Source organism: Mesocricetus auratus, unplaced genomic scaffold (assembly GCF_017639785.1).
Source record: "Mesocricetus auratus isolate SY011 unplaced genomic scaffold, BCM_Maur_2.0 Super-Scaffold_15014, whole genome shotgun sequence".
In the NCBI taxonomy this organism is placed as follows: Eukaryota; Metazoa; Chordata; class Mammalia; order Rodentia; family Cricetidae; genus Mesocricetus; species Mesocricetus auratus.
In genome coordinates this window covers 32456755-32480861 of record NW_024429186.1, presented here as the reverse complement: position 1 = coordinate 32480861, position 24107 = coordinate 32456755, and the positions used below count along the sequence as shown (strand labels likewise).

The 24107-nt window shown below is 48.1% G+C and overlaps 1 protein-coding gene across 2 annotated transcripts; it reads left to right on the top strand.

Moving 5' to 3' along the window:
• Positions 1–1610: 1610 nt before the first annotated feature.
• On the top strand, positions 1611–11859 carry Vrtn (vertebrae development associated). Of its 2 annotated transcripts, none has more exons than XM_021223229.1 (2): positions 1611–1795; positions 9354–11859. In XM_021223229.1, exon 2 carries the CDS (start codon positions 9357–9359, stop codon positions 11139–11141), a length of 1785 nt encoding a protein of 594 aa, XP_021078888.1. In that variant the 5' UTR covers positions 1611–1795; positions 9354–9356; the 3' UTR covers positions 11142–11859. The 2 variants fall into 2 exon arrangements, with proteins under 2 accessions (XP_021078888.1, XP_012980939.1); XM_013125485.2 differs by having other exon boundaries at positions 8990–11859.
• The last annotated feature ends 12248 nt before the right edge of the window (positions 11860–24107 follow it).

The following is a 24107-nucleotide window of genomic DNA, read 5'->3' as shown; positions in this document are numbered from 1 at the left end:
CCCCCGAATTTGCACCTCTTTCATCTTGGGACCAGAGCCCTGGAGGTGGGCGATTTCCTGGGGGGAGTGGCTTAAACCACTTCCCCACCAGCCAGTTGGCTGTAGGCCGGTCCACGCTCAATGGTCCACTACAGATTCGAGACTGGCGTGGCCTTGAGCGTGGAGCTCCTCAAGGGACGCTCTCCGGGAAGGCCTCTCGCTGTAGGGTGGCCTAAATGACCCAGGCTGGAAGGTGGAGAGAAGAGTGGATGCTCCCCAGGGCTCTGGACCACCCTCGAGGTCAGTAAAGCAGGATTATTTTTTCCAAACTAGAAAGGGCCGGCTCCTCGTTCAGCTTGACGCCCTAGGCGCCTATGGGTTGACTTCAGCATAGTAAAGGGCTCAGGTCTAAGGCCCACCGGTGGAGATGCTAGGGAACTGCGTGGTGGACAGGGACGCGAGGCATTGTTTTAAATTCCCCCTACCCCCACACCTCCTTCCCCACCCCCCGCCGATCAGCCTTTCTTCCCTCCCCAGCCGGCAGGCACAATGGTTTGGCCTCAGCCCCTCCCCAGACCTCGAGCTTCTAAAGTTAGGTCCCTGGTTTTGCCGCTCCAGGTGGGCCAGCTCTACCCAGCCACCCAGCGTCTCCTGGCACCCCCAAGGGTGCCTGGTGGCCAGTGTCACTTCCCTTGTGGACTGCCCTCACCCTTGTCCCCTCCAGACTCAGGGTCCAGTAAAGCAACTGAACTTGGTAGCTAGCCACTGAGGTCCTTCCCTTGGTGCACCTGAGGTGCACCCCGTTAGTTCGTGGTGAGAGCTTCGTTAGGAAGTCTAAAGAAGCCACCAGTGAGTCCCAGGAGCCTGCTATGTCTAGTTTGGTCTCCAGGACACAGAGGAGGGAACCAAGATGGCTGGCAATCCCTTGGTCTCACAGTCTGGGCAGCCAGGCCACTGTGCCCTGGTTAATTGGAGCCAGGCTGCCTACACAGGTAGTAGTAGGTAGCAACCACACTTACTGAGCCCTAAAGTCTGTGGGCCCACATGCTTGTGGGTTTAGCAGATTACAGATTGCAGGGTGTGCTTTGAGAGGGACAGGGAGAAAGGGGGAGTTCTCCCAGAAAGCTCTGGATGCTCAGTTGGCCTCCTCGGAGCTCAGGATACAGTTGGTAGCCGAGGAGCTTCTTTTCTCCTCCTTATCCTACACGGAGCCCTGATTTACTAACACTCCTAAAGCGCAGGGAGTAGAAGCCCGAACCCCGCTCTGCCGCTTGGGTCTGCTTGCAGACAGGGAGCTGAGGCGCCTGGTGAAGGTGAGGAATAGTGTTCTGTGGCGCCAGACCCTTCCCCAGCAGCAAGACGATGTCTAAAACTGGTGGCCCAGACTTAATACTTCCTACCTGAAGTCTGTATCATAGCAGGGGTTGCCTCTTTGGTTTAATTAGTACCTTTTCAGACCCTTTCCAGGAGTCATGTGGGGATTCAGGGAGGCCAGCCGCGGACTGGACTCAATCCTTGAGTGCACCTGGCCCTTCGTACACTTCAGGAGGGGCGCCATTGCCAAAGTGCTGCACCTGAACCCCATCACCAATTAGCTACTTAAGCTTCCTCCTGCATCCCCCGCCCTGGCTGTCTCCACACTGGCTGCCTTCTGGTAGTCCAGTCCTATTTTGTATGCAGCTGCTTTTTAAAATTTTATCTTAGAAACAGGGTCTCCCTACTAGACTAGGCTGGACTTGAACTCAAGAGTCTGACGAGTGCTGGCATTGTAGGCTTGTGATGCTCCCAGCAAGTGTTTGAGGAAGCCAGAAGCGAGGTACTGCTACTTACATCTCCCTCTTGGGGGGGAGGGCGGGAGGAAAGAGGGTGGAGTCGGTGTGACTAGGCCAGGGAAGATGAGGTAGGGTAGGACCCGGGAGGGTGAGGAGGGTAGGGCTGTACTGGGACCCCTCAAGTGTGCAGCACCTGGACGCTGTGTTGGACACTGCTGGAGGATTTCAGGCAAGTCAGCTCTATTCTCTGCCTCCGTTTCCTTGTCTACGAAGTGACTGGGTGCATCTCAAAATGCCAAGGAGTTCTCTGGATCGCTTAAATAAAAGCTTTAGAGAATTTTATGTGATAGAATTGCAGCAGTTAGGAGTGCTGGAGTCAGCTTTTAATAGCTGTCTGTTCTTTCTTAATTTAACCCCTGCCGAGCCTCCTTCTCCAGGTGTGAGCTAGGAATGTTGACGCCTGGGCCCCGGGTAGGTGTGATAGAGCTGTAGTTGCAGGGAGGAAGGTGAGGCCTACAGGGTAATAAAATTACCTTTGAAAACCTGGAATCCAATGCTCACTGCCCCCAGAAGTCCACAGGAACTTGCGATCACCCTGGGGAGCATCTCCATACACGTGGAAAGAGAAGCAGGGAGAATCGGTACATGCTTTAGATTGTTCTTTCTGAGACTTTGGTTGAATTACCTGAGTTAAATGCATTTAGTGCAGAGTCAGTAAGTGGCAGCTATTTTCCTAATTTTGTTTGCAAAGTATCTCAAAGCACTCATTTGCATGCAGCTGTATAACACTACTTAATGAGTGACATCATGTAAGGAAAACAGAGACCATTATCCTGTTTCTTGGGATGATTTTTCTGACAGTGAAAAAAGCTCTTTGTCTTTAGAACTTGTTTTGGGGGTTCCGGTTTTTCTTTGTGCATGTTAAGTGTTCTAAGGATCTGTATATAGTTTATCTCCCAAGTACAAAGAAAAATAAGATTTTTTTCCCCATCTTTTAAGACAAGGTTTCTCTATGAAGCCCTAGAACTCACTCACTCAGAGATCTGCCTGCCTCAGCCCTCTGGGATCAAAGGCATGTGTCATTACCACCAGGCTTAGATTTTTAAAATGTATTATGCATGTATGTGTGTTGTTTATATGATATGTATTTGTGGGCATGTGTGTCCCACCAGATGTGGCAGTTAAAGGACCATTTAATGTGAATTCCAGGGATAAAACCCAAGTTGCCAGGCCTGGGTAGCAAGCACTTAACCTGCTCAGCCATCTCAACAGCTCTGCTATAAGAATCTTCAAACCTGTAAAATGCACGCCTTTACCAGCACTTGGCAAACACAGCAGGTGAATCTCAGTGAGTTCGAGACCAGCCTGGTCTACAAGTTCCAGGACAGGCAAGGTTGGGGGACAAGGGGCTCAAGGGTGCACTTCTATAATCCCAGAGGCTGAGGCAAGACTATCTCATTCAAGACCAGCCTAGGATGCATAATGAGAACCTGTTGCTTAAAGAATAGCAACAAAATCTATACCCTCCCCCCCAAAAAAAACCAGAAAGCAAAAAAAAAAAAAAGAATCCAAACATTGCACAAGTATGAATTTGGTGATTTTATGCCAGATTGTTCCTAATATACACATGTGTCTTTTCCAAAGACAGGGTTTCTCTGTGTAACAGCCCTAGCTGTCCTGAAACTCCTCTGTAGACCAGGCTGGCCTTGAACTCCCAGAGATCTGCTTGCTTCTGCCTCCTGAGTGCTGGGATTAAAGGTGTGCACCACCTGGCTGGGGTATAATTCTTACATATATTTTCTTAATATGCACATTTTGAAGACTTGACAGCCTGTAATGTTAACTAAGGGTAGCTCTGCTTGTCACTACTGAGAAGGTTCTCCTTTCTTGCCATCTAGGAAAATTCTGGCCGCCCCTTCCGTGCTTGGAAACTCTCTTTTGCCCACCTTTACCCAATTACAACTTCCATTCCAGTGCATCTCTCTTACGTATACAGTTTGAGCTGAATCAAGTATATGGAAACACACTTAAAGTGGGGGCTAATTAAAGCAGTGGGCTAGGCTCTGAGAACCGATCTGGGAAGCCAGAGAAGAAAACATTCTCTTTTCTCACTTAAAAGCTGTCCACAAAGGAATGCCTTGGCTTGGCAAATCCTGAAGGTGATTGACCTGTATTGGAAAGCAGACTGTCTGGTTGAATGGGAGAGTACAGCACCTGGCTAGCTCATTCACTTGTGATATTTTAGACAAATTAGGCTGCTGCTAATTGCCTCAGTTTCTCCACCTGTGGATTGGGGCTAGTGATATTATCAGTTTTTTTTCTTTAATTTTGAGACAGCGTCTGAGGTATTTCCAGACAAACTTCAAACTGTAGATGTAGCCAAGGACAACCTTGGGCATTGATCCTCCTGCCCCCACCTCCCCCGTGCTGGAATTTTAGGTGAGTGTTGGGGTTGCTGTTCAGGAATTGCAGGCATGCGCCACCACACATCTTTGTGTGGTGGTGGAGATGGAATCCAGGGCTTCTTGCATGCTAGGTAAGCAGTCTGCTAGCTGAATTATATCCTCTGCAGCCCCTTGCACACCCTTTTTAAAGTCAGACTTGTCGAGGGAGGCACTGGCAGTGATGATGAATGCCTTTAATCCCAGTACTCAGGAGACAGGTAAGTGGATCTTAGCCAGCCTGGTCTACAGGCTATCCAGAGAGAAACCCTGTCTCAACAAACAAACAAAACCAGGGACTTGTTTATTTATTTATTTTTGGTTTTTTGAGGCAAGGTCTCTCTGTGTAGCCCTTACTGTTCTGGAACTCACTCTGTGGACCAGACTGGTCTCAAACGCAAGATCCACCTGCCTCTGCCTCCAGAGTGCTGGGATTAAAGGCGTGCACCACCACCGCCTTGCAATTTATTTTATGTGTATGAGTTTTGCTTGAATGTATGTCTGTGCCACATGCATGTCTGGTGCCTGTGGAAGTCAGAAGAGGTTTTGAGTCCCTGGAGCTGGAGTTATGGAGGTTATGGGCTGCCATGTGGGTGCTGGGAATTGAACCTGGGTCATCAGTGAGAACAACAAATGTTCTTAACTGTTGAGGCCAGGATTATTATTTTTTAAATTATTATATTTATTTATTTTGTATGTAGTGGGCATACATGCCATTGCTCACATGAGGCAGTCAGAGGACAATTCCCAGAGTCTGTTCCTGTTTTCTACCATTTGGGTTCCAAGGATTAAACTCAGATCATCAGGATTGGTGTCTCTGTGTGTGTGTGTGTGTGTGTGTGTGTGTGTGTGTGTGTGTGTGTGTGTGTGTGTGTGTGTGTGTGTGTGTGAGAGAGAGAGAGAGAGTGTGTGTGATGTGTGTTTGTGGGAGAGTGAGTGTGGAGGGGCATTTGATGCTGGGTGTCTTTCCTGCATTGCTTTTCATCTTTCCTGCATTGCTTTTCATCATTTTCGGGATAGTTTCTCTTCCTCATTCAGCCAGCTGGGCTGGTCAGCAAGCCTCAGGGACCTTCCTTCCTGACTATACAGGTGTGTGCCACTTCCCCTGACTGTAACTGATTCTGATGCTCTGAGCTCAGGCCAGGTTTCTGGGCAGCACTGTACCAACTGAGCTCTCTCCCCATCTGTTTTATTTTTTGCAGTCCTGGGGACTGAGCATAAGGTCTCCATCACGCTAGGCAAGTACTCCACCCCTGAGCTATCCCAGTAGTTGCAACGCTGTTGTCCTGCTGTTGGGTTTAGAACACAAGCAGTCTCCATCCACAGTCCTCTGCTCCAGATGGTCTTCCTTGGTCCCTCTGGGAAAGACCACATATTCCAGGGCAGCAGCTCTCAACTCTTTGGTTTCAGGATCTCTGTTAGCTCATTAAACGAGGAGCTTGAAGACTGTTTATCTCAGTGTATACTATAGCAGAATGAAAACCAAGGGGCTGGTCTTGCATGTTCGAGGCCCTGGGTTCAACTCCTAATATTAATTTAAAATGAAGTAAAAAATGAAATAGTAACAGACAATCACTGACATGAAAAGTAACTTTTCCTAGGCTACGGACATAGCTCAGTGGTAGGAGTTTACCACTGGTGACTTCAAGGCCCTGGGTTTGATCCCTAGAACTAATTTAAAAAAGAAAAATTTCCATAGAAAAAGTAAGAACTATTTTGTATTTTTTTCAGACCTCTTTGATACTAGTTTAGTAGATCCTCATTAGTCTGTCTTCATACCTGGTTTTGTTGGGGGGAAAAACAGGAAAATCTGACTTTAATCCCTTATTTATTTTGTTTTGTCTTTTGAGACAGAGTTTCTCTGTGTAACAGCTCTGGCTGTCTCGAAATGCACTTTGTAGACCAGGCTGGCTCAAAATCTCAGCGAGCCACCTGCTTCTGCCTTCAGCATGCTGGGGTTAAAGGTGTGTGCCACCACCACCCAGCTTTGGTCCCTATTTGAAGGTGCCTTTGATGATTTTTCAATGGATCTTTTTGCTATTCTATGTAAACTCTGCATGACAATTGGTCAAAGCTTAGTTATGATTCAGGTTTCAAACAGTTACTATTCCCAGCTCTTTGCAGAGGCTCCAGAGATCCTATTTAAAGAAAAAAGTAAAACAAGAAACCCAAATGCTATGTTATACATTGCATATTTTACAAAGTGCTTGACTTTGTTTTTTTTTTTAAGATTTATTTATTTATTATACATATAGTATTCTGCCTGCATGCATATTTGCAGGCCCGAAGAGGGCACCAGGTCTCATTATAGATGGTTGTGAGCCACCATGTGGTTGCTGGGAATTGAACTCAGGACCTTTGGAAGAGCAGTCAGTGCTCTTAACCTCTGAGCCATCTCTCCAGCCCCGACTTTGGTTGTTTTTGTTTGTTTGTTTTTTGAGACAAGGTTTCTCTGTGTAGCTTTGGAGTCTGTCCTGGAACTCGCTCTGTGGAGCAGGCTGGCCTCGAACTCACTTTGTAGACCAGGCTGGCTCAAAATCTCAGAAAGCCACCTGCCTCTGCCTCCCAAGTGCTGGGATTAAAGGTGTGTGCTACCAACTCCCAGCCTAAAGTGCTTGACTTTTAAGGCTTGACATTACAGTTATGTAGTAATAGAGATTTTTTTTGTAATTTAACTCTTTAATAGAAATGTCGACAATATGATTACACAGTATAGAAACCATATTTAGGTATTGGGAAGTTGTCGAGGTTACTGTAGTAGATATGAAGTTTAAAAAAAAAATTAGAGGGAGTTGATACAGGATCAGCCAGGCTGGTCTTAATTTTACTACAGAGCCCAGATTGGCCCTGAACTCTATCTCTCAAATGTTAGGATTAAAGGTATGTGCTGTCTGCACCTGGCTCTATTATTATCTTTTGATAGACAGTCTTAATGATATTTCCTAGACTAGCTCTGAATTCCTGGGCATTGTGATTCCTCTTCCTATTCAGGAAACTCAAACTTAAGTTACAGTCATATAGTTAACTTTGAAGAGATAAGCTTCTTTTTTGTATTATTTAAAAAAATTTAACCCCAAGACTGGTGGTGGTGGTGATGGTGGTGGTGTACACCTAATCCCAGCACTCGGGAGGCAGAGGCAGACAGACCTTGGTGAGTTCAAGGCCAGCCATGTCTACAGAGTGAGTTTCAGGAGCCAGGACTACACAGAGAAACCCTATCTTGAAAAATAAAAACAAGAAAGAAAGAAAAAAGTTAACATTTATTTTATGTGTATAAGTGTTTTGCTTGTATGTATATCACATGGATGTATTCAAGGAGGCCAGAAGAGAGTGTTGGGTCTCCTGGTACTGGAGTTACAGATGCTTGTGTGGGTGCTGGGAACCAAACCCAGGTCCTCTGCAAGAGATAAGCCATTGAGCCATCTCTCCAGCTTATGACCTGATTCATTTTGAGAAAAATCTGTCAAGTATGCCTGAGTCTCTATAACCCATTTCTCTATCTCTGCGGTGGTTTTCGGTTTTGTTTGTTTTTAAGTCAGGTTCTGTAGCCCACACTGACCTTGAATTAGCTTTTGTTTTGTTTTTGGAGACAGGGTTTCACTGTATTGTTTTGGAGGCTGTTCTGGAACTCGATTTGTAGACCAGGTTGGCCTCAAACCTCGAACTCCCAGAGATCTGCCTGCCTCTGCCTCCTGAGTGCTGGGATTAAAGGCGTGCACCACCAACGCCCGGCTTATGTGATCTCTTGAACTACTACAGAGAAAGTTAAATTTATATATTTTAAGACAAGATTTCACTCTGTAGCCCTGACTGGTCTGGAACTTGGAGAGATCTGGCTGCCTCTATCTCCTAGATGAGTGCTGGGATTAAAGGCATTCATAACCATGGCCAGTAAAGGTGTGGTTTACACATCTGCCATGTAGTATGTATGTATTAGGTAATGGTGTATGGTGAGTGCTAGGATTAAAGGCATGTACAACCAAGCCTCATAGAAGTGTGGTTTGCATATCTGCTGTATATGTATTAGATAATGGTGTATGGTAACTAACATTCTATACTGCTTTACTATGTGTCTGCTACTGTTCTAGGGAGGGACATGGGACATAGAAAAGCGCCTGTGTTTGTCTGTTTTTTTACCTAAGAATCTGGCTAGGTAGCCCAGGCTAACCTTGAATTCATGATCCTCCTGCCTTCACAGTCCCAGTCCTGGGATTGAAGATGTTCATTTTAAACTTTCATTGTATCAGCTATGCCCATAGATTCTCTAAGGTAGGCACTCATGTTACGGTGGGGGGTGGGGTGGGGGACAGAGACAGGGACTGGGACAACAGAAGGCAGGAGGTTAAGTGTTTTGACAAACCCACATCAGAACCAGGATTCTAAGCCAGGTTCCAGAGTATGCTTTTCCTCAAAACCACTGAAACCACTGAGTGACTTAAACAAAGCCAAGGTAGCAATTAGCTGTTATCTCTTCAGGGGAAATAGGAGTAAATGGACATTACTTCTAGGACAGTGATTCTCAACCTTTCTAATGCTGCAACCCTTTAATATTGTGGTAACCTCCAACCATAATCACTTCATAACTAACTTTGCTACTGTCATGAATTGGAATGGAAATATGGTTTCCCATGGTCTTAGCCCCTGTGAGAGAGTCTCCGACCCCTAAATGGGTCACGATCCACAAGGTGCGAACCACTGCTCTAGGGAGAAGTTACAGGAGTGCATGGGACATCCATTATTGTTGGGTATCATATAGGCATCTTGTTCTGACCTCTGCCCTCTCTCTCACCCTGTCAGGATGACTTCTCGGGATCAGCTGGTGCAGCAGGTGCTGCGGGACCTGCAGGAGGCTGTGGAGTCCGAGGGCCTGGAAGGTCTCCACGGCGCCGCCCTGGAGGCCAAGCAGGTCCTGGCTTCCTTCACCCTCCCGATCTGCCAGAAGGGTGGCCCTGGACCCCAGGTGCTGGAGGTGGACTCTGTGGCTCTGAGTCTATACCCAGAGGATGCTCCACAGAACATGCTGCCCCTGGTGTGCAAGGGTGAGGGTAGCCTGTTGTTTGAAGCAGCCAGCATGTTGTTGTGGGGGCACACGGGTCTCAGCCTGGAGCTGCGGGCCCGCACCGTGGTGGAGATGCTGCTTCACAGGCACTATTATCTCCAGGGTATGATCGACTCCAAGGTGATGCTCCAGGCCGTGCGCTACTCCCTGTGCTCTGAGGAGTCCCCTGAGATGACCAACTTGTCCTCTGCCACACTGGAGGCCATCTTTGACGCAGATGTAAAGGCTACGTGCTTCCCCACCAGCTTCTCCAATGTGTGGCACTTGTACGCCCTTGCCTCCATCCTTGAGCGCAATATCTACTCCATCTACCCCATGCGCAATGTCAAGATCCGACCCTATTTTAACCGTGTTATCAGGCCTCGCCGCTGCACCCACGTGACCTCCATGTTGCACATCATGTGGGCTGGCCAGCCCCTCACCAGCCACCTCTTCCGTCACCAGTATTTTGCCCCTGTGGTTGGGCTGGAAGAGATGGAGGCTGATGGTGCTGCTGCCCTGGACCCCTCTCCTCCAATCCCGGGTCCTCTGCTACCACCAGCCAAAACCCTGGAGCTGCTCAACCGTGAACCTAGCCTCAGTTACTCCCACCTCTGTGACCGCTCCAACATCACCAAGAGCACCTTCTACCGCTGGCGGCGGCAGACCCAGGAGCACCGGCAGAAGGTGGCCACGCGTTTCTCGGCCAAGCACTTCCTGCAGGACAGCTTCTACCGTGGGGGCCTTGTGCCATTGCAACAGTTCCTACAGAGATTCCCGGAGATCTCCCGTTCTACCTACTATGCCTGGAAGCATGAGCTGCTGGGCTCTGGTGCCTATCCAGCCCTGGTCCCTGCCACTCCACCCAGCGAGGCACTAATTGTGCCAGAGCTGGAGAACCTCCCAGGGAAGAAGGCTGCCGAGGGGCTGGGGTGCTCCCCACCAGCAGTGGCGGTGTCTAGCCCTAGCATGGTCTTAATGCAGCGTGCCAAGTCGTACCTAGAACATTGCATCTCCCTGAACAAACTGGTACCCTATCGCTGCTTCAAAAGCAGGTTCCCTGGCATCTCAAGGTCCACCTACTACAATTGGAGGCGGAAGGCCCTCAGGAGGAGCCCCAGTTTTAAGCTGGCCCCAGCCCTTGAAACCACTGAGTCTCTGCCCCCAACAGATGTTGGGGACGCGGCCCTACTCTCTTTGAAGGGTGAGGTGGGAGAAGAGGGGACAGGGAAAGCAGTAGGTGGAGACCCTCCTACTTCCCAGGGGCCCACATCCACAAGGATGCCCTTGTCTCGTTGGCAGAGGCGACTGCGCAGGGCTGCCCGCAAGCAGGTGCTAAGTGGGCACCTGTCCTTCTGTCGCTTCCGCCTCCGCTACCCTAGCCTGTTACCTTCCACTTTTTGGGTGTGGAAAAGTCTTTCCCGGGGATGGCCCAGGATGCGGGCCTCCTCTGTGGGCCAAAGGAGGCAGGAACCAGAGGAACAGCAGAAGCCAGCCGAATGGCAGGAGATGGAAGCTGTTGAGAATAAAACCTCTGTGATGGCTCCTCAGGTGGAAACGCTGCCGGTGGCCGCTTTTTCAGAAACGCCCCCAGAACATGCCCAAGGAAGGCCTAGAGAGGGGGTCATTCAGGAGACAGCTATGACCCAGGGCCAACCCCACAGTGGATCCCTATCAAGCCATGCTGTGGCGGCGGCAGCAGGTGGCAGGGATGGCCAGGTGCTGGTCATGGACATGCTCACCACCACGAGGTTCAAGGCCCAAGCCAAGCTGTTCCTACAGAAGCGCTTCCAGTCCAAGACTTTCCCCTCCTACAAGGAGTTCCAGTCTCTCTTCCCGCTCACTGCGCGCTCCACTTACTACATGTGGAAGCGGGCTCTCTTTGAAGGCCTCACACTGGTTGATGGCTGATGGCTGAAGGAGAGGCTTGAGTTGTCTCCTGACTTGGCCAGGACGCCCTTTACTCTGTCTTCCATTATTTGTCGGCTTGGGGTGGAGAGGTAGAAATAATGAAAGCTACTGGAGTGCCAATTGGCTCATTGTTGGATGGCCATGTATTTTTATTATTTAGTATTTTTTTTTCTGCTAAGGTGGGTTGGCAGGACTTCCTTGCCAGTGGCTGTGGAAGTTGCCATTGTGCCACAGATACCTGCTGCAGCTTTTCCTGGGCCCACAAAGTATTATGGCATGGCCATTATCTTCTCTCAGGCAGAATATGTCCTTACTTTTTTTTAGGGTGATGTCCTTTTTTCTCAAAGGTGACTTCCAAAGGGTCAAGGGAACTGAATGTGAGGAAGGTGTGTGTCTTTGTCTCATGCCTCCAGTTGGAGAAGGTGCCAGGCTCTTCATGATCATAAGCTGGACTTCACAGAACAAACCTTGGTGGCCTCTAAGCCAGGGAAGTCCCTAAGCCCTGGAGACACTAGAGAGGAAGGCTTGCTCCCTCTGCTGGAGCTCTCTGCTGGTCCCTGCCAGCCTGGCTGGCTGTTGGGGACCTGCTTTTGTCCTGAGTCACATCTTTGGCAAGGAGTCACAAGTTTACAAAGCTGATGGGAGGCTGAATTTTCATTGTTCAACAGCAAAGTTCAAAAACCAAAGAAATAAAAGTGTTGTCTTGCTCACACACTGCCTGAGGTCTCTGGGATTTGTTTGGCTAAGATGTGACTGCCCGTTCCTAGGCTCCCTTTCAGCTTCAGGGGGTTGGGTCACCATTTCTGTCTTCTGATAGTACATGCTTGGGACCTGGGCTGGTGGGACTGTTATGAACTGGATTCAGAATTGACAATTTGGTCTGGCTGACTATGACACTTCCTCCTCCACATGCTGGGTGTGTCAGGCAGGCTGGGCCCACAGCAGATGAGGGCTTTGTCTATGGAGATGGCCGAGTTACATCCCCTGACCCTTTTTTTTTTTTTACTTCCAAATTGATTCAGAATTTTCCCTTTGCTCTGCTGGCCCAGGACACAGCTCCCTCCTCCTTCCCCTCCCATATGACCCAATCTCCAGAGATTTTGGTGAAATTAGATCCTGTGACTTCCTTTTCCTCACAGAGCTCCTTCCTTGAGAAGGGCTGTGTGAAATGTGGCCCTCAGCTCTCTCCTCCCCTTTTCCCTCTGCCCGCTGTTCCCAGTCCCACTGGCTGCCTCTGGTGCTGAACTCCTGTTCTCTTCTCTGCTCTGGGACTTCACGTACTCGATCCTTTGGTCCAAAGTGCTCTTTCTCCCTCCCTCTTCCTCTTTGTTCCTCCCTCTCCTCATTTCCCCCTCACCTACTCTCTTTCCCCTTTCTTTTAAAACTGGTTAATTTTAGACATGGTCTCACTAGCCGTGGCTGTGTGGACCAGACTGGCTTTGAACTCACAGAGATCTGCCTGCTTTTGCTGGATTAAAGTTGTATGTCCCCATGCCGACCACGAATCCCAGATCGTCATGCCTCAGCATCCGGCAGAATGCTGGCATTATAGGCCCATACCAACCACCACAGCCAATCCCAATGTCTTCCCTGTTACCTGTACAGCAGATGTTATCTCTTGAGTCACTATAACATCACTCTTTGGAATTCTCTGGTAGGTTCTTGTTTCTATTGTTAATTTCCTGTTTGGTTGCACCCAGTAGAGGGCTGTATGAAAAAGCAATTTTTTTTCTTTTGCTGACAGCAGTGAATTCTATAGATGATAGATTAATTCTAGCCACACAACAGGTGTTAATACTTGAACAGAGAAAGAATGGGTTGGGACTTTAATCCTTTCTTACTGTTAATTCCATGAGATCTGGTTTTTGCAAACCTAATCAGTGGTTTTAAATATTTCTCATAGGCCAGTTTCCCCCCTCCATCTTCACAGCCACCCTACAATCTGCAGGCAGCAGCTTGCCTTTATACTGTATTGTTTTTCAAATCGACTCTGGCTCCACTCACCCCAAACTAGTAAGGCCCACCTCAGACCAGTCCCTACCTACCCCTGAGTTTATTTCTCCCTCACACTCATGGTATGTCCCTCACCCAGAATGGCCTTTCTTTCTCCTGCATGTATCTCTCTCGTCCCATAGGACTCACCCCAGGTCCCTGTTGTTGATACTGGTGGATTTTATGCTCTGGGGTCACCACAGAAACCCTGCCACCTGTGAGGGTTTGGTGACAGGATTGAACAGGGGATTTTTAAAATCTAACTCACAGTGGCAACCTCTAGCCAGCGGGTGGCAGTCCAGTGCAATCAATTTTGGCCATGAAGTAGCCCCAAGGTCCCCTCTGAGAGTATCATTTTTGAAACTACATTTTCTTGCTTGCACTCAGTACCAGAACTGGCCCTTTGAGGCTGGGAGCCGAGTCTCCTAGTGGGACTTAAATAACATCATGGGATTTTGGATGCAGCTCAATAGATAGCCACTTACCCAGCGTGGGTGATGCCCTGCGTTCAATCCCTGGTACTGTAAAACAAAAACATGTATAGATTGCTACCTGGAGGAAACAGGGAGGACTTGTCAGGAATGTGGGTTCCAGGGCCCCACCCAGATCTGGCAATTCCCACCTTAGACATTCACGTGCCTCCTTTTTCCCATTTGAAGACAGGATCACAGTCGTACTCATGGTATAGCAGGCACCATCACCCCTTCTAAGAGCCTGAGTTATGGAGGCCCCCTGGAGTCTGATTTCTGCTTGAGGCATGGAGGGCAGGCAAATGCCTGAGATGCTTGCTGGGGGTTACTGTCCTGTAAAACACACCTGGGTCCAGAGATGGAAAGATCACTTCATCCAAGCCTCGTGTGGAGCCCTAAACCTGCAGTGGAAATGTTAGCTTCTTTTTCCAGGAAAGAAATATAAATCATGTGTCAGTGTCATTGGGAAGGCTCTAAAGTTACAGAGAAACCCTGTCAAAAAAACCAAAACCAATAATAATAGTAATATCTGCCAAGAAAGGCAAAGGTACCTAAACTGTGTCCATACTTGTCACTGATGTTCATGCTCAGGAATCACTATGTAGCCCTGCCTGTCCTGGAATCCAGCCAGATGTTAGCCTCAAAACCAGCAGGCCATGAATCTCTGTGAGTTTGAGGCCAGCCTGATCTACTATCATGGCCTGCCTCTGCCTCTCAAGTGCTGGGACTAAAGGTGTGCACTACCACTGCCAGGCTTCATGCTGGTTTTGAGGCTAACATTTGGCTGGATTCCTATGGAGAGAAAAAACTGAGAGCTACATCCTAGATGACTGTAAGGGAAGGCTTTATTTATTTAGATGTACTGTTTTATGTGCTTGGGTGTTTTGTCTGCACTTACGTCTGTGGACCACATGTGCACTTGGTCCTGCAGAGGCCAGGGGAGGGTGTCAGATCCCCCTGGACTGGAATTACAGACGGTTGAGAATCACCACCATGTGGGTGTTGGGAATAGAAGCCCTATCCTTTGGAAAAACAGCCAGTGCTCCTAACTGCTGAGCCCATCTCTCCAGTCACCTGGAAAGAATATTTTAAATATGCAAGTTTTCCCATCACTCCAATGGCAGAGGCAGGCAGGTCTGAGTCCAAGACCTGCCTTCAAGTGGATCTCTGTGAGCTGTAGACCAGCCAGAGCCTGTCTGAAAAAACTTTCACCCCAGGTCAGATGAGATGCCTCAGTAAGGTCACTTGCTGTTGAGTCTGAGGACCTGAGACTGATCCCCGGGACCCACATGACAGAAGTGACTCCTACAAGTCGTCTTCTGGTCTCCACATGAATGCTGTGGCACATGCCTACAGACACACCAATAAACAAACAAATAAATGTAATTTCAAAACCAGGCTAAAGAAATAAAAATTTCCCTTTTATTTCTACATTTCCCATTGAGGAAATCAGTCTTTTTACGGAGATTACCTTGTCTATGGTGACACATGATTGCTGCTCAGATGTCTAAGAACGAGCCGGGTGTGGTGGTATATGCCTGTAATCTCATCCTATGGAAAGCTGAGGTGGAGGCCAGCCTGAGCTACGTAGAGAAGGATACTCCATCTCAGAAAAAAAAAAAAAAGAAAAATCAAAGACCAAGAAAGTCTCTCTGGAGTTTAGTACTTGTGTGTTCCTGGGATTAACGGTGGCTTTCAGGTCATGAGTGGCCACCAACTATCCATTCCATGTCTGTGGGAACATGACAGGCTTTGCAAGATTATCAGAGAACCCTTTATTTAGTCCTCATACCAGCCTGTCCTAATGTCTGTGGCTGAGTGCAGGTCAGTCGTCTGGCTCCAGGGGAGCTGGCAGGTAAAATCCATTCTCACCCAGGGACCTCTGAGAGCCATGTGCCAAGGAAAGTCACTTGGCTTCAGTTTCTCCAAATCTGTTGGTGGGCAGGCCTCACTGTGGTGACAGGTTACATAGGTTTTTTTCTTTCTTTCTTTGTTGTTTTTTTTTGTTTGTTTGTTTGTTTTGGTTTTTCAAGGCAGGGGTTCTCCAGGGCTTTGGAGCCTGTTCTGGAATTCACTATGTAGACCAGGCTGTCCTTGAACTCTCAGAGATCCACCTGTCTGCCTCCGGAGTGCTGGGATTAAAGGCGTGTGCCACCGCCACCACCTGGCTTCTTTTTAGTATTTATCTTTATGCACATTGGTGTTTTACCTGTATGTATGTCTGTGTGAGGGTACCATATCTCCTGGAACTGGAGTTACAGACAGTTGTGAACTACCATGTGAGTGCTGGGAATCGAACCTTGGTCTCTGGCAGTGCTCTTAACCACTGAGTCGTCTCCCCAGCACCTGGGTTTCTAGCTCAAGCTAGGTGGGTTTACCAGGAAGCCCGTGCTGATTTTTTTGCCTGGCATCGGGGTTCATCCTGATCATTCCAACCCATAGCTGCTTAGGCGGCTGGGGTGTGTGGGGTGGGGCACTGGGCTGTAGCTCCATGGTGAAGTGTTTTCCTAGCAGATGCAAAGCACCAAGTCTGACTCCTCCTCGAGACTGAGTTTGCTGAGTCCATAGGGAGGCTGCTAATCTGAGGGGCAGCTCTGGCAGCACAGCAGTCCTTAGGAAGGATCAGGAGGCTGAGAAGCAAGGCTTAGTGCATGCAGAGAGGAGCCCGCTGCACCGCCGATGGCTTTCTGCCCCACACCTCATAGAACCTTCTCCCCAGCCACGGACATCAGGCCTGCCCGTAGGGTGTCACGAGCAGGATCCTGGTGTTCCGATTGCTATTTACCTCATGGAAGAGGAGTGGAGCTTTTAGGGAAATGATGAACAGCAAAAAAAGTAGGTTTAATGGTGTACAGAATTTTTCCACGGAAGATGACTTTGAAAATAGCGTGAAATCCGCTTAACTCTGGCGGTGCCTCTGCGCGGAGCAGAGCGCTGGGGGCCTCGAAGGCGGGAGACTCAGCAGGAGATACTCGGAAAGCAATCTCTCTCTGCCTGGGGTGACCACTGGGGTGGCTGACAGTGGAAAAGCCACACATTGAGGTCCTCCCAGTGCTTCAGCCGTGGTTCCAGACATCAGCCGTCGGTATTGGGATGGGGGCTGGGAGGAGGAAAAGCGGGGGGGGCGCGGGCGGGGGATGTGGGCATCGTGAGGGAGGGAGGGACATTCTGGAAAGAAAGGAGAGACTTTGGGTTCCCTTCCCCAACTTCCCAGGCTGGGTTTCTGTCTTCTGTGACTTGTGAGTTTTGATGATTTCCAGGTTCCCTGATTTTGGCAGAAGTCAGAATCGGGGACACACGCGGCTAGGTTGCAGGACAGTGTTCACCACAGGTGCTGTGGGCTTGCACTGATCTTCAGAGCTCAGTTTTCTGAGGACAGGACGGAGGCTGGTGTCTGTGGGATATTAGGTACTTCATTCCACTCGTGGTTACCAAACAGGGGTAGGGCACGCACTGCGGGTGTGTGGCTCAGTTGGTTTGCATAGCCAGCGCAAGGCCCTGGGTTTGATCTCCAGTGCTGTATAAACTGGATGTGGTGATGTAAGCCTGTAACTCTAGAACTCAGGGAGCAGAGGCAGGAGGGTCAGGAGTTCAAGGTCATCTTCAGCTACATGGCAATTTGAAGCCAACCTAGGATATAGGAGAGACCCTGTCTCAAGCACAGGGCCAGTGAGATGACTCGGTGCGTCTTTTTGATTGTTTGCATGCTTTTGTTTTCATACAGGGTCTCACTATGTAGACCAAGCTGGCCTCAACTTCAGAGCTCCAACTGCCTCTACCTCCCAAATGTTGAGAATAAAGGACCGAACCACCATGTCCACACCCAGCTGAAACAGCTCAGTGGGAAAACTTACAAACCTGGTGGCCTGCATTTAATCCCCAGAACCCACAGAAAGGTGGAAGAAGAGAATAGACCCACAAAAGCTGTTCTCTGAACACATGTGTGCCCCCATTAATACATTTAAAAATAGTAATTAGTCCCAGAAAATAAAGAATAAAAAGGAGCAACTGACTTGAAGTCCTGACAGGAGGTAGCTGAATAAAGATGGAGGAAAGCCCCCCCCCCCCCCCCCCGGAGAGATGGCTCGGAAGTTAAGAGCACTGGCTGCTCTCCCAGAGGACCCAGGTTCAATTCCCAGCACCCACATGTTGGTTCACGACCATCTATAATGAGATCTGGTGCCCTCTTCTGGCCTGCAGGCAGGCATACATGTATACATTGTATACATAATGAACAAATGAATCTTTAAAAAATGCAAAGGCACCGATTTATTATTAAAAAAATAGATGATACCAGGACTCTTGGCTGGTGTGTAGGACCAATCCTGCCTCTGCTGGGAGTTGGGACAGGCTTCTGAAAACTTAGCAGGCGAGACTGGAGAGACGGCTCCGTGGTTAACAGCACTGTCTGCTCTTCCAGAGGACCTGGGTTTGATTCTCAGCATCCACATGGCAGCTCACACAGTCTGTGACTCCAGTTCCAGAGGATCTGACGCCGTCTCATGACTGGCATATAAGAGTACACAGACGGGGCTGGAGAGATGGCTCAGTGCTTAAGAGCACTGACTGTTCTTTCAGAGGATCCGGGTTCAATTCCCAGCACCCACATGACAGTTTAAAACTGTCTGCAATTCTGGTTCCACAGGATCTGAAACATTCATACCAATGCACATAAAATAAAAATAATAAAGTTATTTAAAAAAATAAGAGTGCACAGACATACGTGAAGATAAGACATCCGTAATCATAAAATAAAAACTAAAATTCAATCGGTGCAAAGGCTGGGATGGAATGCTTGTCCAGCACAAGACTCTCAGTTTGATCCCTAATGCTAAGAATAAAACCCACAAGCAGGGCTGGGCGTTGGTGGCGCACGCCTTTAATCCCAGCACTCGGGAGGCAGAGGCAGGCGGATCTCTGTGAGTTCAAGACCAGCCTGGACTACCAAGTGAGTTCCAGGACAGCCTCCAAAGCCACAGAGAAACCCTGTCTATAAAAAAAACCTACAAGCAGTGTTCTGATTGGGGAAACTGGGGAATGAAGGGACTGAGAATGTAAGACCTGTTAAACCCATGAGGGTGAGATTGTCACACAGAGATTTGGCTCCAGAACTTACAGGCTCCAAACCATTTAAAATGTCAGCTTTCTAAAAGTGACTATGTTGGCCATGATGTGTTTATTTTATGTGCATAGCTGTTTTACCTGCATGGATGTGCACCATGCGTGTGCCTGGTGCATGAAGAGGCTGGAAGAAGGCATTGGGTCCCCTGGAGCTGGAATTACAGATGGTTGTGAGCCCACCATGTGGGTGCTGGGAGTCCAACCCAGGTCCTCTTTGTTAGTTTGTTTGAGACTGGCCTCTCTATTATGCAGCCCTGGCTGTCCTGGAACTGGCCATGTAGACCAGGTTGGCCTTGAACTCACAGAGATTTACCTGCCTCTGCTTCCTGAGTGTGGAATTAAAGCCGTGCACCATGGCCAGGTCCTTTTACAGGGCAGCAGGTGCCCTTAAACCACTGAACTATCTCCAGTTCTAGCTGCGATGCATTCATACCGTGGGATCTGACAAACTTTATAAACCAGCCAGATAGGAAAGGCTTCTAGGCCTACTCATGTTATCCACTGAGGCCTAACCCTATTGACTCCGCCCATTACTGTCACATCTCTCCATCTGAGTTAGTCCTTCCAGAGAGTTGGGTATAAACCTGCAGATGGCAGGATCACGTGTGATGCTGGGTATAAATCTGCAGATGGCAGGATCACGTGTGATGCTGGGTATAAACCTGCAGACGGCAGGATCACATGTGATGACCCTGCCGTCTACACAGTGCTTGATGAGCAGTGAGTGCCCAAGAATCCAGACTGAGTTGAGAACTGGGTGTGGGGCAGGGCCTGTGTTCTTTCCAGTTCTGTGCTGGAGTCCCTGTGTGAGCTGTCCTGCTGAGGCAGTGAGCAGCGAGACAGGGAGCCTGTCCTGGTCTTCACCAGACCAGACAAGCATGAGACAGAGGAAGAAGATAGGGGGAGAAAGAAGAGGAAAGTCCCTGTTGGTCTAGAACCTTCAGAGCAGTTGAAAAATGGATCGAACCCACGCAGGTGTTAGGGATAGTTCTTACTGTATGTATTAAAAAGAAAAGAAAAGAAAAAGGAAAAATAATTAGGCAAATAATTTATACCCAGTTCCATTTGAATTTCAGATAACACAGGTTTTTTTGTTTTGTTTTTATTTATTGGTTTGTTTTGGGGGTGGGGGTGGGGGGGTTTCACTGTGTTGCTTTGGATAAGTTGGAACTGGCTATGTAGACCAGGCTGGTTTCAAACTTACAGTGGCAATCCTGACTCTGCCTCTTAAGTGTTGAGATTAGAGGCATGCACTACTGGGCCTATTGAAATATGTTTTTTAAAAAAATATTTACTTGTGAACCAGACATGTTAGTGCACCCCCAGCACTCGGGAGGCAGAGGCAGAAGCAGGATTCCTAGGTTTGAGGTCAGCTTGAACCACAGAGTTTCAGGACAATCATACTATACAGGAAACCCTTCTTAAAAACCATTTAAATAAATAAATCAAATATATATTTGTCATTTTCCTTATTTTGATGTGTATGAGTGCTTTCCCTGCATGTGTGTATGGGAGACACATGGGTGCCAGGCGCTTTCCAAGGAGGGAATCAGATTCCCTGGAACTGGACTTACAGATGGGTGTGAGCCGCCATGTGGGTGCTGGGAACTAAACCCAGGTCCTCTACAAGGACGAGTGTTCCTAACCACTGAGCCAGTTCCTGAAACAATGGCTTTTTAAAAGATTTATTTTTATTTTTATTTTTTATTTTTTTTTGGTTTTTCGAGACATGGTTTCTCTGTGGCTTTGGAGGCTGTCCTGGAACTAGCTCTTGTAGACCAGGCTGGCCTCGAACTCACAGAGATCCGCCTGCCTCTGCCTTAAAAGATTTATTTTTATTCATATTTATGCATATGGGACGGGGCCCATGTGACATTAGTGCTGGGAACCAAACTCAGGTCCTCTGGTAGAGTAGAAAATTTTCGCCACAGTGTCATCTCTGCAGTCACAGTCTCTGGGTGAGCTTGGAGTTCAATGTTTCCATTAGGCTGGCTGTCTGGCCAGCGAATCCTCAGAATTGGCCCTGACTTCATGCTCCCTGCCAGCACTGGTGGCAGATGTATGCCAACATACCTGGGCTGTAACATGAGTCCTGGGAATCCAGACTCTGGTCCAGCAAGCAAGCACTTTACCAAGTCATTCCCAGCCTGCATGGAGCATATTTACACAAAAAATGTTATCCCACTACCGTGAAAACATGCACACACACACACACACACACACACACACACACACGTGCGCGCACACACACACACACACACACACACACACACACTGAGGGGGGTGTACAAGGTGCTCCCGGGATGCTTCAGTCATACTTGAACCATTATTCAGTGTTCACTGAGTATTCTTTCTGGCTCCACTAGCTTCCCCCTGTTGCAGCTGTGGTTAGTCCTGTGAGCACTGGGAGGAAGGCAGGGGACCGTGTCTCCCACTAGCTCCATTGCCATCTTTGGTTGCCTGAGAGACATCCTTTCCTAAGGATGTAGAACAAGCGATGGGCTGCCTTGCACCTCACCTGTAGACAAACATAATCACCAGGGTGCTTTCAAACCCGGCGTTGTCCAGGCCAACTACACACCAATTAAAATCACAATCTGCATGGGCTAATTAGCATGTCCTGTGATTCTCACCTTCTAAATATAGACTCTGTCCTTTCATTTCAGCCTCACATTAGACTGAGACGTACTCCCAACTAATTTCCCCACATGCACACACACTTTCCTTCCTCCTTCCCTCCATCCCTCTTTTTTTTTTTTCTTCCATAACTAGGCCTTTCAATGAGCGTGCTAGGCAAGTACTCTACCACTGGGCTGAACCCCAGCTTAGCCACCTTTGATTAAAAACTGTTTTCATTTTTTAGATCTATTTATGTTTATGTGTATGTTTGGCCGGCACGTACGTCAGTGTAGTACATGTGTGCCGTGCTTTCGGAGGCTAGAAAGAGGGCGTCAGATCCTCTGGAACTGGAGTTACACACTGCTGCGAGCTGCCATGTGGGTGCTGGGAATTGAACCCAGGTCCTCTGCCAGACCAACAAGTGTTCTTTACAGCTGAGCCATCTCTCCAGTCCCTAGTTTTAAAAAATTATTTGCATGTTTGTCTGTGTGGGTGTCTGTAACCACTGAGTCGTCCCTCCAATTTATTTGCATTTTATTATTTTTATTGCTTTATATGTATGTGTGTTTCGCCTGCATGTATATTCACACACCAGGTGCAGTTGTTGAGTCCTCTGGAACCAGAGCTGCAGGTCACTGAGCTGCCTTGTGGGTAATGAGAATCAAATCCCAGGTCCTCCGGAACAGCAGCCACTGAAGCATCTCTTCAGTCTCCTGTGTAGAATTCTTGTGAGATATTTGTATTCTCAATTTAGCCCTGAGAAAACACCAGACAAGGTGGGCATGGTGGCACACACCTTTAGTCCTAGCACCGGGGAGGCAGAGGCAGGTGGCTCTATGTGAGTTCGAGGCCAGCCTGGTCAAAAAGTGAGTTCCAGGCCAAACCATGTATGGTGAGGCTTTGTCTACAAAATAAAACAAGACAAAAATGTCAAGGTCTTGTAAAACAAAACTGAGAAACTTTCACAGATTAAAGGGGACTAAAGAGACTGGACGCTTTGGTGCGGTGTGAACCCTGCATTTGAGGCACACTGGAAAAGAGACATAAGAAGAACCCTGGTGAAATATGGGGAAGTCCCACGGGCTAGTTGACAGGGTCTTGCTCTTATTCTCCGGTTATGGCCATTTTTCAGCACACTTCAATGATCCCTGACAATACAGGAAACTGGGTAAAGGGCCTATGAGAATTCTGTGTACTATGTTTTTTTTTTTTTTTTTTTTACAATTTTTTTTTGTAGGCTTAACAGTACTTAAAAGCTAAAAAGAAAGTGTTGGGGCTGGAGAGATGGTTCAGTGGTTAAGAGTATGCCCTAATCTTGCAGGGGACCTGGGTTTGGCTCCCAGAATCCATGGAGGACAGATGACAACCACCTGTAACTCCAGTGCTAGCGGGCCTGACACCTCTTTTGCTCTCCAAGGGCACCAGGCACTTATACCCGGTACACATCCATGCATACAGATAGGCAAATGCTCACACACAGAAAATAAAGATAAGTAAATCCTTTAAAAAGAAAAAGAAATATTTTAAGGCCAAGGATGGGCTTAGCGGTGTAGTGTTTTGAAGCGAGAATTTACAAGTCTTTATTATGGGGATTGAATGGGAAATACAGACTCACGAAGACAGGACAAGGTGGAAGTTGCTGTGGGTTCAGATGCTGTGTCCTGCCGTCCTGCCCAGGGGAGATATGAACACCTGCAAGACTTGCTTCTGCTCCAACCTCCCAACAGCAAGTGAGACCCCCCCCCGTCTCCCCAGAACTATTGGCAGAGTGAATTCTCACAACAGTGTTTGTCAAGAATGCCGAGGCCTAGGGACAAACCTCAGCATGGGAAAATATGTATTGGAAATCTTGTAGCAACACTGGTGGCACATTCCTGTAATCCCAGCATTTGGGAGGTGGAGGCAGGAGGATCAGGAATTTATAGCCAGCCTGGGTGATGGAGAATGTCCTTCTGAATGCTGTGAGTATATGTTTCTCTCATTGGTTGATGAATAAATGCCGACTGTCCAGTAGCCAGGCTGGAAGTACAGGTAGGGCTACCAGACTAGGAGAATTCTGGGAAGAGGAAAGGCAGAGAAGCAGTCACCAGAGGGAGATGCCATGCAGCTGCTGAAGGAGTAACATACTGGAGTATTACGGGTAAGCCACAGCCTTGTGACAATGCATAGTTTAATAGAAACTGGTTAATAATTAAGAGAGAGATAGCCAATAAGAAGCCTGAGCCATCGTCCAAAGTTTATAATTAATATAAGCCTCTGTGTGCTTATTTGGGACTGAGCGGTGGCAGGACAAGGCCACACAGAGACTTTCGTGTTCAATAAGGACATTCCCCATCACCTGGGGTACATAGTGAGTTAGAGACCAGCCTGGGCTGCACGACATCCTCTTTCAAAAAAAAAAAAACAGCAACAACAAATTAAAACAAATGAGCCAGGCAGTAGTGGGCCATGGTGGCACACACTGTTAGTCCCAGCACTTGGGAGACAGAGACAGGTGGATCTCTGGTCTACAGATCAAGTTCCAGGATAGCCAGGGCTACAGGGAGAAACTCTGTCTTGAAAAACAAAAGCAAAAACAAAAAGAAAAGCACCCCTGCCCCCCAAGAAACAAAATAAAACAACAACACAACAAAACCCAACAACAACAACAACAAAAATCAAACAAACCAAGAGTCTACTTTCCTCCATAAATCATTTTGCTCAGGTGTTTCATTGCGGTGAAAAATAAAAACCAAAAGCGACACAAAGATCAACATACCCATGT